The sequence below is a fragment of the Equus asinus genome, chromosome 3 (assembly GCF_041296235.1).
Source record: "Equus asinus isolate D_3611 breed Donkey chromosome 3, EquAss-T2T_v2, whole genome shotgun sequence".
NCBI classification, from domain to species: domain Eukaryota; kingdom Metazoa; phylum Chordata; class Mammalia; order Perissodactyla; family Equidae; genus Equus; species Equus asinus.
In genome coordinates this window covers 143,222,980-143,239,643 of record NC_091792.1, presented here as the reverse complement: position 1 = coordinate 143,239,643, position 16,664 = coordinate 143,222,980, and the positions used below count along the sequence as shown (strand labels likewise).

The window sequence follows — 16,664 nt, the reverse complement described above, 5'->3', positions numbered from 1 at the left end:
AACACAAAATAGTACATTCTACAATCATTGTGCCTAACTAAACATACAGATTCTCACTTTCCAAATTGCAAATGGCTAAGAACTGGATCGACTTCCATGAAAAACAGCAGCCAACCTCACCTCTTGTAACCACAACTCACATTAACAAAAGCAACCACCAGGAAAGTTAGTGATGGTGAAAGACGGTCATGTAACCGACATCCTGTGACTTACTATTTATTAGGTAGAGGTTGATGCCAAAAGACACAGCCCTGTGGGTCAGAACTCCTGAGCCATATTTTTCCAGTGGTCAGCATAATGGCAGGGAGGAAATAGGGTGATAAACCAGATGTTCCCAAGATAAGGCAGATGTTATCAAGGCAAGAAGTCTAAAATAGTCTTTAACTGAGGTGTGTAGATGAACAACACAACACACAACCACACACACACACACACACACACACACATACACAGACCCCGCTATTTAGTCTCCCTGCAAGATAAGCTGACAGTAGAAGTTGAAAATAAAGCAGCACACAGGCTGGGTCCAATTGTTGCATCCTGATTTGTGACTCTCCAAGAAGAACATCTAACTGATTTATACCCAGAATTTGGAATTTTGTGGTAGACTACAAATGCAAAGATAAGTACAACATAAATTTTTAAAATACTCCATAAGTCTCCATGAGTTTCAACATTCTTCAATGTTCTTATGTTACAGCCAATTATCTCGCCACTTAAATGGCTATTATTTTCTTACTTGAAGTCTATGTTCTCTGTAAGTGTCATTACCAAGTGTGGCAAAAATCTGGTTGTGGGCTGTAAATTTAATTTAAATGACAAACATTTATTGATTGCAAATTGGAAATTCTAGAAATCCTGAAGAAGTGATTATTGTAAATTAGTTCAGTCTTTCCACATAACAAAGGAGAATTTATCCTCTTGATGATTAAATTAAGGTGAGGTTGTTTTGACACACATTTTTTTCTCTGTTTGTTTTGTTGAAATTCCAAGAGGTTTGCCATTCATAGAAAAGGCTGTCCGACCACAGGCACAGTCAGAAGCAGGAATTCATTACCATGGAAGGCTGCAGAATTTCCTCCAAGGAGACAAGTGAGAAAAAGCAGACACCACGTAAATTTGTGGATTGGGTTAAATATGTTCTACCCCTGAGGCAGTAGGGAGATGGAGAGCCCCTTTGTAAAACGACTCACAAGTCTAAGAAAGTACTTCAACTCCTAAAGGTAAGCAGAACCTTAGCCAAGAAGATATCCATGAAGTTCTGATTCTCTTTGGAATATTTTTGAGTTAGCGTTCTTTGCCACCTCCCTCTCTAACCTAACTCATAGTCATCAGAGCTCATGGAATTTTCCTTCAAGGTGCTTCAAGTCTTTGTTCCCTGGACACCATCCCCTCTGCAGGTCCCTTCCCTGCACCTGCCTCGCACAGGGTCTGGAATGCAGCAGGGCCTGCTGTCAGATTTCCCCTACTTTCTGCTTGTCCATAGCTCGTACAACTCTGACAATGATCACTCTTAAATACCACTCGATTACATTGCCCTTTTGCTAAAAATCTTCAATAGCTCCCTCATTCCTACTATATATACTCTAAACACTTCCAACTGGGTTCTCATGGCCTGCCACAATTTTGTATCCATCCTAAGTCTAAACTTACTTCTCCTACCACTCTGTTCCCATCAACATATATTTTACTTTGCCAAACATGCTCCCTCTATAAAAACACTTCGCTCTTATTCTCTTATTAGCCTTGGCAACATTATTCTTGCTGATTCCCTCCTTAGCTAGGACACACACACACATGTACATATGCATACACACAGTCTTGCAATGCTTGCCAACTGCTAATAGACATATGATATATAACCCCATGCATATAAACATATATGTACATGTATACATGAATATACAGTCTTACATTGTTTTCCAATTGCTAGTATATATGTACGTAAACATATTTATGTATATACGTATGCACACACCGTCTTGCATTGTTTGCTATTTGTTTCCCAATTTGGCCTCCCAAACTAGATTTCAAGTTCTTTAGGAAGCAATTTTTTTGCACTTTCTTTGTAATCTTCACATTACCTAACACAGTTGCCACCATCAACAAATACATGATGGTCAACTCATTCATTATGCTGCAAATATTTATTGAGTACTTACTTTCGGCTGTTTGCTAAGAAAACGTCTAGAAAAACTTCAGTGAACAGGACACGCAGGTTCCCTGCTTCCAAAATGTTCACAGGCTTTTGAATAGCCAAGATTTGTCGTTTTAACTTTTTGATAAGTACAATTTATGCTTATTTCAGAAAAAAATTAGAATATAACTGAAAGCCAAAAGAAGAAATGTAAAATCATCTGTACCCCACCAGAATGATTAAGTATTCTTGTATTCTTGTAGGCTTCCACCTACCATTCCTTTGGCGGAAGGACACCTTCCAGACAGATAACAGGACCCCTTGCCCCTTTTTCTGCTACGAAATTTCACCTTATCAGACGTACTGAGACTCCCACTAACTACCCAGCGTGAATTCTGGCTACAGCTGTGAGGCCTTCTCTCTCCATTAGCAAAGGCAGGCCTAGAACACCTTAAGAGTACTGACCTAGAGACAGCTACATTCTCACTCTCCATGTTCTAAAGAACCCTGCATTCGGAAGTGACAGATGAATGAATGAAAGATGCCCATTCAGTTGTATCACGGAGGCATTAAAGCAGAGACAGGGTGGCCCACAGTGACTCAGAAAGGCCAATGTGCTATTTAAACTAACCCCTGGCCACGCACCCTTACACAATGCCATGTTGTAAGAGTAGTCCTTTATTCTCCTCCTTCAAACAATGCACAAAGGCAACAGAGGGAAGGAAGTTATGTTGCAATATTCTGAAACATAAATCTTCCTACCAGTCGGTCCAGGGACAGCATCCTGTTTTCCTGACACGTGGGTCAGATTCACTGGAGGCTGCACCTATAGGCCTTGTGTCCTGTTTTTCTAAGTGGCTTCTGAATCATACCTGGTCACCTGCATTTACACATCCAAACATAGGTTGTGCAAACAAAGATCGTTGTTTGTGTGTCCAGTTACTCAACCTACGTGTACAATTGCGTGTTGGCCCAACTTGCTCCCACTCAGGAATTCACTCTTTCCCAAATTGTGACATTCGATTTCATTCCTTTTTTTTTTTCCTTCTAAAGTTAAATAAAAATTAAACTTAGATCCAAATGTACGGAAGAGGCCAAAGGAGGAAATTTCTATTTACTCTCAACGTCTCAACATTCTGCTGTACTGTGTATAGCTCTTAATACCCCTTCTATCAGCTTTGATTAGAATTCAGAAATCCTGTGGCCAGTTTCCAGCAGGGTCATCAATGTGCTGCTTGAGTCAGGGGAAAGTGTTTAACTACAGGGTGCTTTATTTTATTCTGGGAATCTGAGGTAGATGATGGTTGTTATTGGCAGATCAGAGGTGGCCGAGACCGGTGACTGTTTGGCTTGCTCAAGTACAAGGCCTTCCACAAATGTGATGAGGCAGGCCTTTGAGAACTGGAAGAAAGAGAGCAGGGGTGAAAGTCCACTGGGAGAGTTTTAAAGGCACAGGCTCTGGGAAAAAGACTTGAGGGAAATGCAGCAACACAAAGCCGTGGCCATTCAAGGGTTATTTTGCGGCATGTGGGACCTTCTTCACAGGGAAGACACAATTTTAGAATTCCTCCTAGGCTCACATAACACTTTTTTTCCCTTATAGAAAAAATGTTTGAGTTTAACGCTAGAGGGCAAAGAGTAGAGGCTATTTAGCTGTATGCAAATAGTCAGGAAGCTGCCGCTGGTTGTAACAGTGTTGCCACAGGAGCCCTTACCCTTTGCATAGACAAAGAAGAATGGGTTTTGTGACAGCAGAGAAAACTGATATGGAGGCTTATCTAAACAGTTACTTTTGCTGTCTGTCAGTAAGAGAATTCCTGACACAGAGTCCTGAGGCCCTGGCATCTCAATAATTTTATACGACTTCTGAGTCTTCGTAGCCTGTATCTTAACTATATTTTCTCTCAAAAAACCGACCAATTCAACTTGAGTGTTTTATAAAGGGGTATTTCAGGGACTTTTTTTAAACAGGGTTTCTCAGCATCAGCACTATTGTCATTGGAGGCCAAACAGTTCTTTGTTGTGGGGGCTGTCCTGTGCCTGGCAGGGTATTTAGCAACATCTCTGGTCTCTACCCACTAAATGGCAGGAACATCCTTTTGGCCCTACTCTTAACAATCAAACATACCTCCAGACATTGCTAAATGTCCCCTGGGGGGGGCAAATTGCCTTCAGTTGAGAGTCACCAGTTTAAAATGACCTAACGAAAGATTAAATTAAATCAACCTTGTGTTTTAGAGCATTGAAAGCAATTCTATCAGTGGTAGAAAGTCATATAGGGAAACAAAAGGGGTGTCTCAGTGTAGATTAAGCATCTGTATATAACTAACTAGCTGCTGAACCAAGACTCCTGAAGGTGTAAATGAGAAGTACCTCATGCAAGGGCTGCAACACGAAATACAGGGACACAAGGTCACGGAGAAAGTCATCTTTTTTTGAAACTAGCCCACCGGGGAGGTATTGACTACCACATCACCTCCCCCCGCCTTTTAGTTATTCCCTAACCATCATCTACAAAATGCATGGCATTCACCCAATAAGGAATAGCCGATTTTCAGATAAGAGGTCTATAGAGATGGACATTTTTTAAAGTACTGTTTATTTAATGCAGCATGACTTAAAATGGGCCTGTAACCTGACAAGTGTACTGAATGAGGAATGTTCAATTTACCAGTTCTAACCAGCCAAGTCCTCGCATGAACTTTCTAAGACCCGGCTGAGAAGCCTGGGAAAGTGTAACTAACCACAGACCTCCAGTGTTTCCTCCACGTTATTCCTTCTCCCCAGCCCCAACACCACTACCTGAAACCCTCTTCTCAGACCCACTTCATGCTCCCGACATATTATAAAATCTCAGCCACGGGCAGAACCTACCGCCACCTCAGCTCACTAGCTATCCTTGCTTCCACCTCAACCAACACTGAAAGGAAAGATTCTGTTCTATTTTTAAATATATTGAGCAAAGAAGCAGCTTGATACGTCTTTGTAAAGGATGGCTGTCACCTAAATTCACTGTTGTTCTATTTTTATCAATGATATAGACTTTGGAATTAGATCAATGTGGAGTTCAAGTCTCAGTTCTTTATTCGTCAGCTGTGTGATTTTGGGAAAATCACAACCTCTCTGAGATTCAGTGTTTACATATGTAAAATGAGAATGATAATAATAGTATCTAAACAATAGATTGTTTTGAGAGATGAGTGAGATGATATACAAAGCACAAGTGCTCCAAAATGTTGGTCATTGTTGTCATTACTATTATTGTTCTTAACATTACTATATTCATCATTCACTCATTATTCAACAAACATTTGTTTAACACCTTCTGTGTGCTGGACAAACTCAGTAAATATTGCAGAATTGGTTTTCTTAATGACTCAATAAACATTTATTCAGTACATTTCATGTGCTGGGTGCTGGAAAAAGAATAAATATTTCAACCAAATGACATCTAAGTATAAAGTATAAGAAATGTTTCTGCTGGTGGATAAACAATACATTTAAAGTGCTTTGTATGGAGGTTGGCACATAGGGGGAGAAGATGTTAGATGATGGTGGCACTGGTGGTTGTGAAACCGAAAACTAGTTGCTTTGACAAGTTTTATTCAACTCACTTGCCACAGTACTCACTTCATGCTTGTCCCTATAAGAAACCACTTATTTTCAAGTAAATGAGTACTGATCTTGTGAGAAAGAACTTCTTTTCTCAAAGTAACACTTTAATAGTAGTAGATTAACATTCTTTATTATAGGGTAGGCTTATAATAAGAGTCTAGAGTCTGGAAGATAATTCTCACTATTGAAAGGCAAATGAATTTTGACTAATTTATAAGTAAATATTAGAGTAGATGAGTTTAGAAGTTTCCATAAAATAGAGAAATCAGAGGTATGACCAAAAATATAATAATAATAATAATTGCTTGCTTACTTTGTAAAACAAATAAAGTAGATATCTAACCCCTTGGTTAAAAAGAAATGCATTCTTTTACATTCTACATTAATTTATATTAGGCACCATTTTCTGTGGGAAATAGGAATAAACAGGTTTAGATTTTTGTTCTTCTTTTTCCCTAATTCTTTCACAATCCCTTAGCATTTCAACACAGTTTAATGCACTTTGTTGTTGGTTCCTAGCCCCTTAATTCTCAAAAGAAAAAAAAAAAATATCTATTTGTTTTTCGTAAAATAGGAAGTGCCTAACTGTGATAAAGAGTCTTTTGATGACAGCAAAGTAAGAACCCATTGTACTTTCAGGCCAATAATCATGTTAGCGTGGCCCAAGCCAAGTTCGAGGAGAAATTAATTTTCACCAAGGGATGTCCTTACCTCAAATATGTTAGAAGGCTCATTGTTGTACTGATTGGATATGATTTCTGATTGGTCACTGCACCACTTGAGTCCACCCAGAAAGCCGTCTGTATCCAAGTCGTTCACGTCTAGTTCGGAAAGGTCAAGTTCGGGAAGATCTGGGCAAAGAGGCTGGTCTTCACCAACCAGAGCAGCACACTGCAGGAGGCAGGGGGGAAAAAAGCCTTCATTAACTGCAGGAATTTATTAAACTGCAACAGCATGTGATAGGAATTAAGCCTGGTTAGCTCAACGACTCCACCAAAGCTGGTTTCCACGGTTTTAGTCACCAGAAAAAACATCCTCAATTCGTTTACTCACTTTGCTCTCAAAAGATACTTCGCCTGATCCGTTCCTTCCAAAATTTTACCTCCAAATTCATCGTAAATGCCGTGAAGCCTTCTCTGATTTTTCCAGTTAGAAATCAACTGGATTTGTTTGTGCCTCTTTGATAGTTAGCACTTACAAAGTCGCAAATGGTTTTCTGGTTTACTATATGCAAATTTCACTCTACTTTTCAAGTAGAATCCCTTTGGAAGGGTCTAAATTTGATTTTATCTTCGAATTGCCATCACATATAATAGAGAGGGAATAATTGCTAAATGAAAAATAGAACATAGGAACTATACTAGGAAAAACTTTCTCCATTCACGCTCCTTTTAACCATTATAATCCATATAATTCATTTAGCAACTAATGATGCAAAGTCCTTTAACTTGCCTATGGTTCTCTTGAACTGTTATCTAAATCTTTTACTCTTACTTGACTTTTCATGAGCTTCTGAACTTGATCTTGAACGGGTCAAAAGCAAGTTCCTTGAGATGAAAAACAAAAACCACTGATCGGATTCTATCCGATCTTCATATCTTTCACTATGTGTAACCTGCAAGTCATGTGTGTTGGTACGTGTGTGTATGTGTATGTATGTGTATGATTGGGATCACCTGAGGTCTGGAAAGAAAAACCACTACAGCACTATAGCACACCACAACTATATTTTTTCATCATTTTCGTATTCCTAAACTATGCTCTAAGGGAATTCAACAGAACTACTTTTCTTTGGTGTTTTAAAATGATTTCAAGATATCGAGAGGTTTAAAATATTCTATACTGTGTCTGGGCTGCTTGTCACCAAGGCTATTTTAGATTGGCATAGTCTTTCACCTCCATGCGTGGAGTAAATGGTCTTTTAAGTGTCCCCTACTGTGGCTTTTTGAGGAAAGTGGACCCCCTTACCAATGGGGTGGTCTTCTCACCTGGAGTTGGCTATCCAACTGCTGATTTCTCTCTGCCTACTGTGAAGAACCCTGCAGAAACTTCCTATTGCAGGGGGCTGGTGATGCCAAAGCCATAAGGACTTTATCCACCTGCAAGCCAAGGTGTCTGAATCAGCAGGGACACACGCTGAAGTGGCACCCTCTTGGCCCTACCTTCCAAGGTCAGGAGAGATGCTGTGGAGTTGCTCACATCCAGGCAGCAGTTGGGCATGAAGCTGACGATCCCGCTGGACATTTAGATTTTGAATAAAATAAGTTTTAGGCAGATTTTTCTTCTCGAGCACCCCTGTCATTTCTGGCAGGCTCCAATGCATGGGTCATCGGCAGCAGCGTGCTCATAAGCACCATGCCGAGAAGTAGGTCTTGGATAATGGAGTCAGCAGTCGGTAAGGAGAGGCTGCGAGGAATCTGAAAATCCCTGTAGTTCTTCCTTAAAACCACCAGGCCCCGGTGAGCTCCCAAATTGCAGGCACAAAGGCAATGCAAAGAGAGGGCAGTTCTCTCCAACTAAACTCTTTCCTTATCATTTTATGGATCTTTCCTTTTTTATTATCCGAGTTAGCCCAAAGTTACAGATCCAGATCGGTATACTTGACTAGGTTTATAAGTAAGCGGAGGCTGGGCTGATGAGGAGATTTTGTTCTGGTACAATGTTCGTGCTTTGTTATGGGTGTAACGCTTCCCGGCTCCATACTTGCCCACCCTGCTTATGCTCCAAGCGCACACACACTGCGGTAACCCTGCCACCATACGACCACTTCAGAGATAAGGGGATAACTTTTTCAATGGTGTAAAAACCGGTAGGATTTCATTGGGAGATAGTCCTTTTCTTCAAAAAAAAAAAAAAGCATAAACGATAACAACAACAAATAAAAATAAGTTAGAAAACGTAGGATCTCTACATCTGGCTTAAGTTCCTGTTGTAAAGAGCATAACCTGGAAACCACGTTTCGGATCGCTGAAGTGTTCTACCCAGGAGAGAACAACTTCTTGCTGTCTCCCTCTCTTCCATTGGACTCACTCGGCCTGGCTTGTTCAACACCCTGTAACCTTTCAGAAATATGTATTTTTCAGTAACTTTTGAAAACCATTGAAAAAATCGATTCAATTGTTTGGTATTTTACTATGCTGTAACGCACCTATTTCTTTCCTCTCCTCTCCTGTCTCCCTCCTTCCCTGTCTCTCTTTCTCCCTCCTTTTTGCTTTTGTTATGGTTGAAAAATATGCATGTGCTCTTGCCACTGTTGACATGCTAATAAAATCAGTGCTTCTGAATGTGGCATTATCCTGATAATCTAAAACACATTAGTGGTAGCAAGTGTGCCTGTTAGTAATTTATATTTGGCCTTTGGATGATGCGAGACTTAGTGTGAGCCCTGTAACTGTCCTCATCTGACATGCTGATATTTACTGCTTCCCTATACATCTGTAACAGGTGTGCTTTACTGCAATTACAGAGACACATTCTACTGCTTCTTTGCGACCATGACAGCTATTTCACAACCGTAGCCTTAATTTTATAATAAGATTTAAGAGGATAAAGCAGTCACTAAACACAAAAGGCTAATTATTGTATGTTATTGCACCCCAACAGACTTTTCTCTTAGTTAGGGAGCAGACAATAAATTAGCTTAACTGCACCGATGATAATGAATCATTATAATTAAGTATAATTCTCCATTAACCTTTTGGAGATTTTTGTGCCATTGATGGTAAATTTTAAAGAGAGAGAGAAGAAAGAGTGGACCTGGCCGCATTAATTATATTAATGAAAAAAGAATCTTACTTCTTAAAAACAATAGTCAAGACAGAGGAAAGGGGTGGAGCGGGGGCCAGTAAAGAATGACAGTCTTAGTGGAGTGTATGTCATGTGAATTGTCTCTATCAATCTTAGTAACCTGATTGTACATCACCTTCATTAAACTGTGAAACACTGGAGAGTTGCAGTGGCTATAGTGATGTAGGCCTTTATTAACCAAGGTTCTGTCCTCTCATTATGTGCAAAAGGGCATAATACGTTTTAGAATGACAGCAAACATTAATGATTCAAAAAATGAAGCTGCCTACGCTACCTGCTGCTCGTAATATTTTAGACCGGCGGAGGTGATTCCCAGAGCTGCCGCCGCGAAGGCTGGGCTTCCAGCAGCTTGCTGCCGCCAGAGCAAGAGAGAAGCGACTGGCCAGGCTCAGCCGACCGACAACTCAATCCGCGGCTGGACGATTAGCCCGAGACCTCACCTCCTTAAGAAAAAAATTAAAAGGCTGCTGTTCTCAATGGTTCTGACGCTGATTTGAAAATGACTGCCGAAATTCCAATGATTAAAGTAAATCTTGCATATTTCCATATAATCTAGTTCCTCTTTCAGCTCGTAGCAGCATCAGGAATAATACATGATGGAAAAATGAAACTACAGCAGCTGAGTCCCACAGTGCCAGCCAGACTATCACCCAACAGGACACTCCAGCTACTCGAAGACAATTAGGACTTTGAAGCCACTTATAACCCTGACTCATAATAGCTACAGGACACATGAATTATCCATATCTATTCCGCTTTTCTGAGAAATCACAACAAGATAAGAACAATTACAATCCACAAATAGATCTGCCAAGGAAAGAGAGGGCACACGGAGCCAACATTTGCAAACCCAGCAAAGAGTTAAGAATCCAGGGCATGCCTCGCTAGATAGGAAAAATGCATTCGCAGACAGCCTCGGCCAAATTATTTTCACTTTAGATGTGTATCGCGGCACCACATGGACATCTTATTTAATCAAATCACGTGTGGCGCTTGGTCCTCCCCCTTACCCTATGTGCCCCCGGCTACCCAGAGGAAGCACTGGCAGTCCTCTGCCAGAGTCATTGTTCGCTGCTCGGATCCTCCATGCAATTCAACTCGGGTCCATCTCACCAGAGTCCACAGAAAGTTTCGCTTGTTTCCCAAGTTGCCCAAACTTTCCGAGAACATTCCATTGTGTTGAAGGCAAACATGCCGAGGTCCTCCGTCCCCCGCTACTCACTCTAGACTCCAGAGATGACGAGGAAACGGCTTGCTTTTTTCCCCCTGTATGAATTGTAGCCGGCAGAGGCTGTGGAATTGATGTATTGCCGTCTATTTTTACACAAGCAGCGAGCAGCTCCACACACAGTCCTGCATAAACTCTATTCTCTCTCGGCTTCAGGCAGCTCTCCGTGGTACACAGACATTTAACCATTGGCTTCCCTGGCACCGACGCTAATGGAAACCCTTGCACTGTAACGGTATATTTTTTTAATTTGCTGGCCAAATCTTTCAACCACCTATAGGAGTTTGAAAGGAATCAGCTTCATTGTTTTGTGTTCTGTGGGAAAAGCAATCCAAAATAGCCCACCAAGATTTTTAGGATTTTGTGAGTTTTCTGTCTGATGAACAGAGACGGGGGAAAAAATCCAGACTAGAGTCAAAACTGACTATATTTGAGCACAACCATTTTAATATTTTTATCTTCATCTGATTATAAATAGAAATGGCATTTTTCCAAGCAGGCCACTAAACACCACTGGAAAGACTTCAGCTTCTGATTCATATCAATATCTTAGAGCATAAATATTGCATATGAGGAGAAACAGAGCCAATGGCACATGGAAAGAGTTTCTAACTGCAACAGATACTGATGACAGCAGCTAAGCTTTGATTTGCTCAAGGCATCTCAGAGCCACCTTAAAATAGCAAACTTATTGGAGTTAAGATAAGATTGAGATTCCCTTGCAAAAGCTCCTGCCCGGGCTACTTTTCTCGCTCCTCTCCTCGCCCGAGCCCTTCCCCCCTTACAGGAATAATTGCATCTCCAGGGAAGCTTCAGTCCTGGCTGCAATGCCGAGCGAGCCCAGTCCCAGCTCACCTCGATGTCACTCCATACAGAGTCCTGGTTGCACATGTCCCACGCCATCCAGCTCCTGAATGACGCCAGTCAAGCTTTTTCAACTGCAATTCACAGTGACACAGAGCACACACTCATGCAGGCAACCAGCCCCTTACTGAGAGTGAACTGAAGGCACCTGTCTTACTACAGTCCCCAGTCACATGACAAAGCTATTAAAAAGTAGGCTGGGCTGTCACTCACCCAGCCTCCCTTCTCCTGTGCAGCTTGCTGCTCAAACTCGTGACGTCACTCAAAGGCAGCCCTCTGCCTCAGTGAAGTAACGCTTAGGGAAAAAAAAAAAAAATCCCAAAAGAAGAAAGGAAACACTTGGACTTTTGGAGGCTTCGAGCATCATGCTGTGATTAAAGCCAGCTTTGAATGCCACAGACTCTAAATGGAGCCCTGGCCATATAATAACTAAAATCCCCTGCAATCTTTTTTTAATTATTTTCCTTCCAAACAAGCAAGTGGCAAAGCTCCCTGTTTCATGACAGAGTAACTATATTCTTAGCTAAAATGTGTACTCTCTAAGGACTTGAATTTTAAGATCTCCAAGTGGATTCCAGCTCGGTTTGGGACTAAAGCAAGAGCTTATCACATGATGCATTTTTCTGAGACATTTCCTAGTTGGGGGAAGTGTTTGAAAGCAAGGAATGGGGCATGCATTTTTTCTTTTTTTTTTTTGCTTGTTTAATCAACAAAGCAGCCTGTATTTGTTAAGGTATAAACAAACTCCTCCACTCAGAAACCGGCTGTCCCCATGGCAGTAGGAAACACCAGCTCCCGAAGTGTGACTGCAGTTTGCTTTGCTCCATATAAGGAGAACAAGAAACAAAATCCCATCCTTTCAGGTTCCTTCTAATTATTTCCATTTCTCTCATAGGCTCCCAGAAAACAAGTGTTAGTAAATACAGTTGCTGCTGCTCTGCCCAGATCCGCTCAGTTTCCCAGCTGCCTTTTTTTCATACATGGAGCATTTCCTCTCTAATGCCTTAGGGTGCCTTTTTGAATAAACACTGGATTTCAACCCTAGTGCCCTGGGTGGTGCAGTTTGCACTTGAGAGCGAAAATGTCCGTGGAGTAAGGGAAAAATACCGACATGCTATTAGCAGAAAGATTTATTTCTTGAGCTTTTTAATTTTTTTTTTTTTTCCCAGCTTCTACCCTGAGACAATGAGGGCTAATGCAGGTGCAACTGTTTTATGATGACACTACATACTGAATACATAACAAACCCAAGGCACTAGACACCGGTGGAAAACCCTTTCCATAACATACAATGATCTGATTTAACCCTTCCAAGTTCCAGGGACGTGCACACATATACATATTTGTGAATATGTGTGTTTTTATAAAATGTTAAGCCCAAAATACTTTTAAAATCAGCCCAATTCTTTTACTTGATAATAACTTTTCTGAAAAACATTCTCCAGATAGCTATCTAAAAATAATTTTTAAAACACTATGAACTTAAACTCCTATTCTACCAATGTTAATTTAATGTATTCTCTATTGTCCTTCTCTTTATAAAGAAAAAACAGTGATTTGCTCTAACATATAATTTAAATATAAAGTTGCTCAAATATTAAACTGAAAGAAAAACAAAAAGACAAAAAAACTGCAGATGGCTGCTTCTTTCCGATCACATATATTATAAGAGATTTGTCTACTCTGATATCTGCAACAAGTTGCTAGTAAATTCCTGAACAATGTGATGAAATTGACAGCTTGTCATTACGGGACATAAAAAGATGGCCGAAAGCTTTGGCATTTTAAGTTAGCTGAATATATTACACTGGTACATTTTCCCTCTTACAAATAGCAGAAAATTACTGTAGTTTTAATTTTCTAAATCAAGCAAGAACAGGAAAATACAATCTCGGGAAGGGTTTTATACATGCAATTAGTGGCATTACTCTGCACTCCCCACAAAGAAACACTCATTTTCTTCCCAATTGTATTCTGATTTAATGTAAAACTACAGTAAATTATTAAAATTCAGGGCAAGGGTCATTGGCTCTACCCTCAACACAGTCAACTGTGAAATAATATTGGTCACTTGACCATGAAGAATTGATGTTTATTAATTATTATCAGGTGATTCCCGTGTTGTGCTATTCTCTGATACTTTTAATAGTTCTCATCGAATGCTCAGCATCTATTATCTATTTTTTTAAATCCTATTCACACCTTTTAGAGAAATTCTTTACACTGCAACATTTTCTAGTATTGTTTTGGATATTGTAACCTGCTCACATCGTCTTGCTGGGGTATTCTGTTTATCATTTTGCCACCTATTCCACCTTTTTCCTAATCAAATCAGCACATCCACTGAAACCAGAGGTGGTTTAATATACCCTTTTTTTTTTTCCTTCACCATCACAAAGAGGGTTAGTCAAGACTCAAAACATTGAAATGATTTATAAACCACAGCATACTGCAATTTTTCCCTCAAATTTCTATTTCTGTACAAATCAAAATTTAAATACATTCTTGGGACAAATAAGAGTACCTTCCACCATTTTTTTTAAGTCCCAAAATTACAACTGTAACATGAGGGATATTTTAGAGGTCTTATAATTTGGTTAATTAGCTCTTCAGATTAAACATTCTCTTCTGTCCAGTTTTTTATTTTCTCAGGAGAACGTAAATTGTTGCTTGCTCATAAACCTTGGTCTTTTCTGACTTCCCAGGAGGTTTCTATAGTTAATTCTCTCTCTGCTTTGACTGTTTCCCTTCCTCTCTCCCTCCAGCCCTTTTTTACCCCCTCGTCAACTCTGCCTTCAAGATTTCCAAATGTTTGGTTTCAATCAACAAGGATCTATTGAAACCTTACTGTGTCCACAGCAACATATTGCAAGGACTGCCAAGAAGGCATATGACATGGACACAAGGGAGCTTACAATTTTAGGGGAATGACAGCCTTTAAAAATGGAGAATAATTTGATATGAAAAAACAACAACGTTACTTTGCTCAATATACAGATTCCTCTTCTCCTTAAAACACACCCTTTTTAGGTACAAAGTCCTTCCACTAACCATTACAATTCACACCCAAATCACCCCCATTTTGTCTCAACAATAGAAAGAGGTATTTATTAACATCTGTTGAGTGCCCATAATGTTCCATATCTACACAAAGCCTAGATTCCACCCCAATGGAATTTCTCCCCCCCCCCGGTAGTTCTGTTAACGTTTCCCAAAGCTCCTACTTTGGTCGAGGCTAGAGAATCTATCCTTAGAGTTGATAACAAGAGAGAAAATAAACTTTCAGAAGAATAATTTGATTCTATGACAAAAATATTTGACAAAGTACATAAATTTAGGTTTCTTTCCCCACCCCTGCCCCAAATTACAGGCTTTTCCCACTTTCCATATTTCAGACAACCGCTACTGCTAAGAAATAAACACAATCAAACTCTAATACCCAATAAGTACTCAAATACCCAATTAGACAACAGCAAAGACAATTGATTTTGATGTCATTATTGTACACAGGTGAGAACTCAGAAGTAAATAGCTGCTAGTATAAATATCTTTGCTCCTTTTTATAAACTTACAATAAACTATATAAGAATAAATTTAAGACTAAAACTTTTCAAGAAAGAAAAATGGAAAAGAAAACCTATACAGCAGAGTTTACATAAGCTAGACATTAATATCAGCTTTTTATATACCACATTTCAATCAATTTGGTCCTCAAAACTACCCAGTAAAGATTATGTGTGTACCCATGTTCTAATTGAGAAAAATAAGACAGAGCAAGTGTTTAGATAGCAGCCAACAAGAGATTACAGGTCTCAGAAAACCCTTCTAGAAAGAACTAAAGTTTCATACATAAGAATAATATTCATTCCCAAATCAAAAGCACAGCCAAGACCCCTAAGGCAACTTTATAGCCAAGAGAGTGCCTACATAACTAGAAACTAACATTCCTGGGACTGCTACCTGCCTAGAGCATTCTTCCAGAAAGAAAAAGGATCTGCCCAGAATTGCTAATAATTTTAAAGTTAATCATTGTTAAGAGGCATTCAATTGCTTGCTTTTAATTCCTAGAGGGGCTAATTGATCCTGATACCCTGTGTCAGTTTCTGAGCACATGCTCTGAGCTTCTGGGACGTGTTTGAAGCAGAGGACGTGTGCAGGGCCCAGAAGTTGGTAGCAGGGCAGGATATAACAAAGACCTCTAGCCAATAAACACTCGAAAATCAAGACTTAATTTACACAAAACTGTCATGGTCGATGTCAATGGGAACAAAGCACCTTTGGGGAAACAAATTAGAGAAGAGTTAATGAACAGCTTTAATGCCTCTTAACATTCACTTATTTATTTTTATTTTTTAGTAAACTAGAGGTGATAGCCTCAGCAATACATCTCCCATCTCCAATAAAAAATCTTCTGCAGACCAGCTCTATGCAACTGAGTCAGCCTATATTTTCACGTGGACCTCAAAAGCTGCTCTTGGCATTTTTTACATTAAAACAAAAAATAACAGGAAAATTAATCAAAGCTGCAGTCAATTGGATTAATCTAAACATAAAGCAAGAATTATGCTTATTAGGACCACAGATAAGAGATAATAAAAGGATGATTAAAATTTGATTTTGTCTGATGCTTAACTCTGCGATATATGTGCATCTACAGACATTTTCATTTACTTTAATTATTTCAGGTTAATTCAGCTATAATGCAGTGAGTTATTGATTATTTAAACAAGGAATGTTCAACAGGATTATTTAGCAATTTCTTTTTTTACTGAAACTGAAAATAAAGCACATGATATTTTACTAAATTTGGTACTATTTAAAAATTTAAATGGCTACTGAACCTCAATAACATAATAGTTCACTTAGTAAGAAAGACATTTTATCCCCTAACTGAAGTTAGTGAGAGCCGGAGAAAACTGAGGTACATAAATTACTGAGTTGAAAAAATTTTTGTTAGTCACACAGTTCCCTCTGGTACTTATTTCTAGAGCTTGGGTCCTAATGAGCTTAACT

The 16,664-nt window shown here is 39.5% G+C and overlaps 1 protein-coding gene across 9 annotated transcripts in view; it reads right to left on the bottom strand.

The window, feature by feature from the left end:
• PPARGC1A (PPARG coactivator 1 alpha) overlaps window positions 1-16,664 on the bottom strand; it is a 608,512-nt gene that overhangs the window by 82,992 nt on the left and 508,856 nt on the right. For 5 of the 9 annotated variants that reach the window (XM_044767642.2, XM_070506131.1, XM_070506132.1 and 2 more), the window contains one exon: window positions 6,464-6,643. In XM_044767642.2, the coding sequence (XP_044623577.1) occupies window positions 6,464-6,643 (180 nt within the window). Of the gene's footprint in view, window positions 1-6,463; window positions 6,644-7,740; window positions 7,877-7,914; window positions 11,159-11,642; window positions 12,131-16,664 lie in introns of those variants that run through there. The other 4 variants (XM_014839296.3, XM_014839295.3, XM_070506133.1 and 1 more) reach the window with 4 other exon arrangements.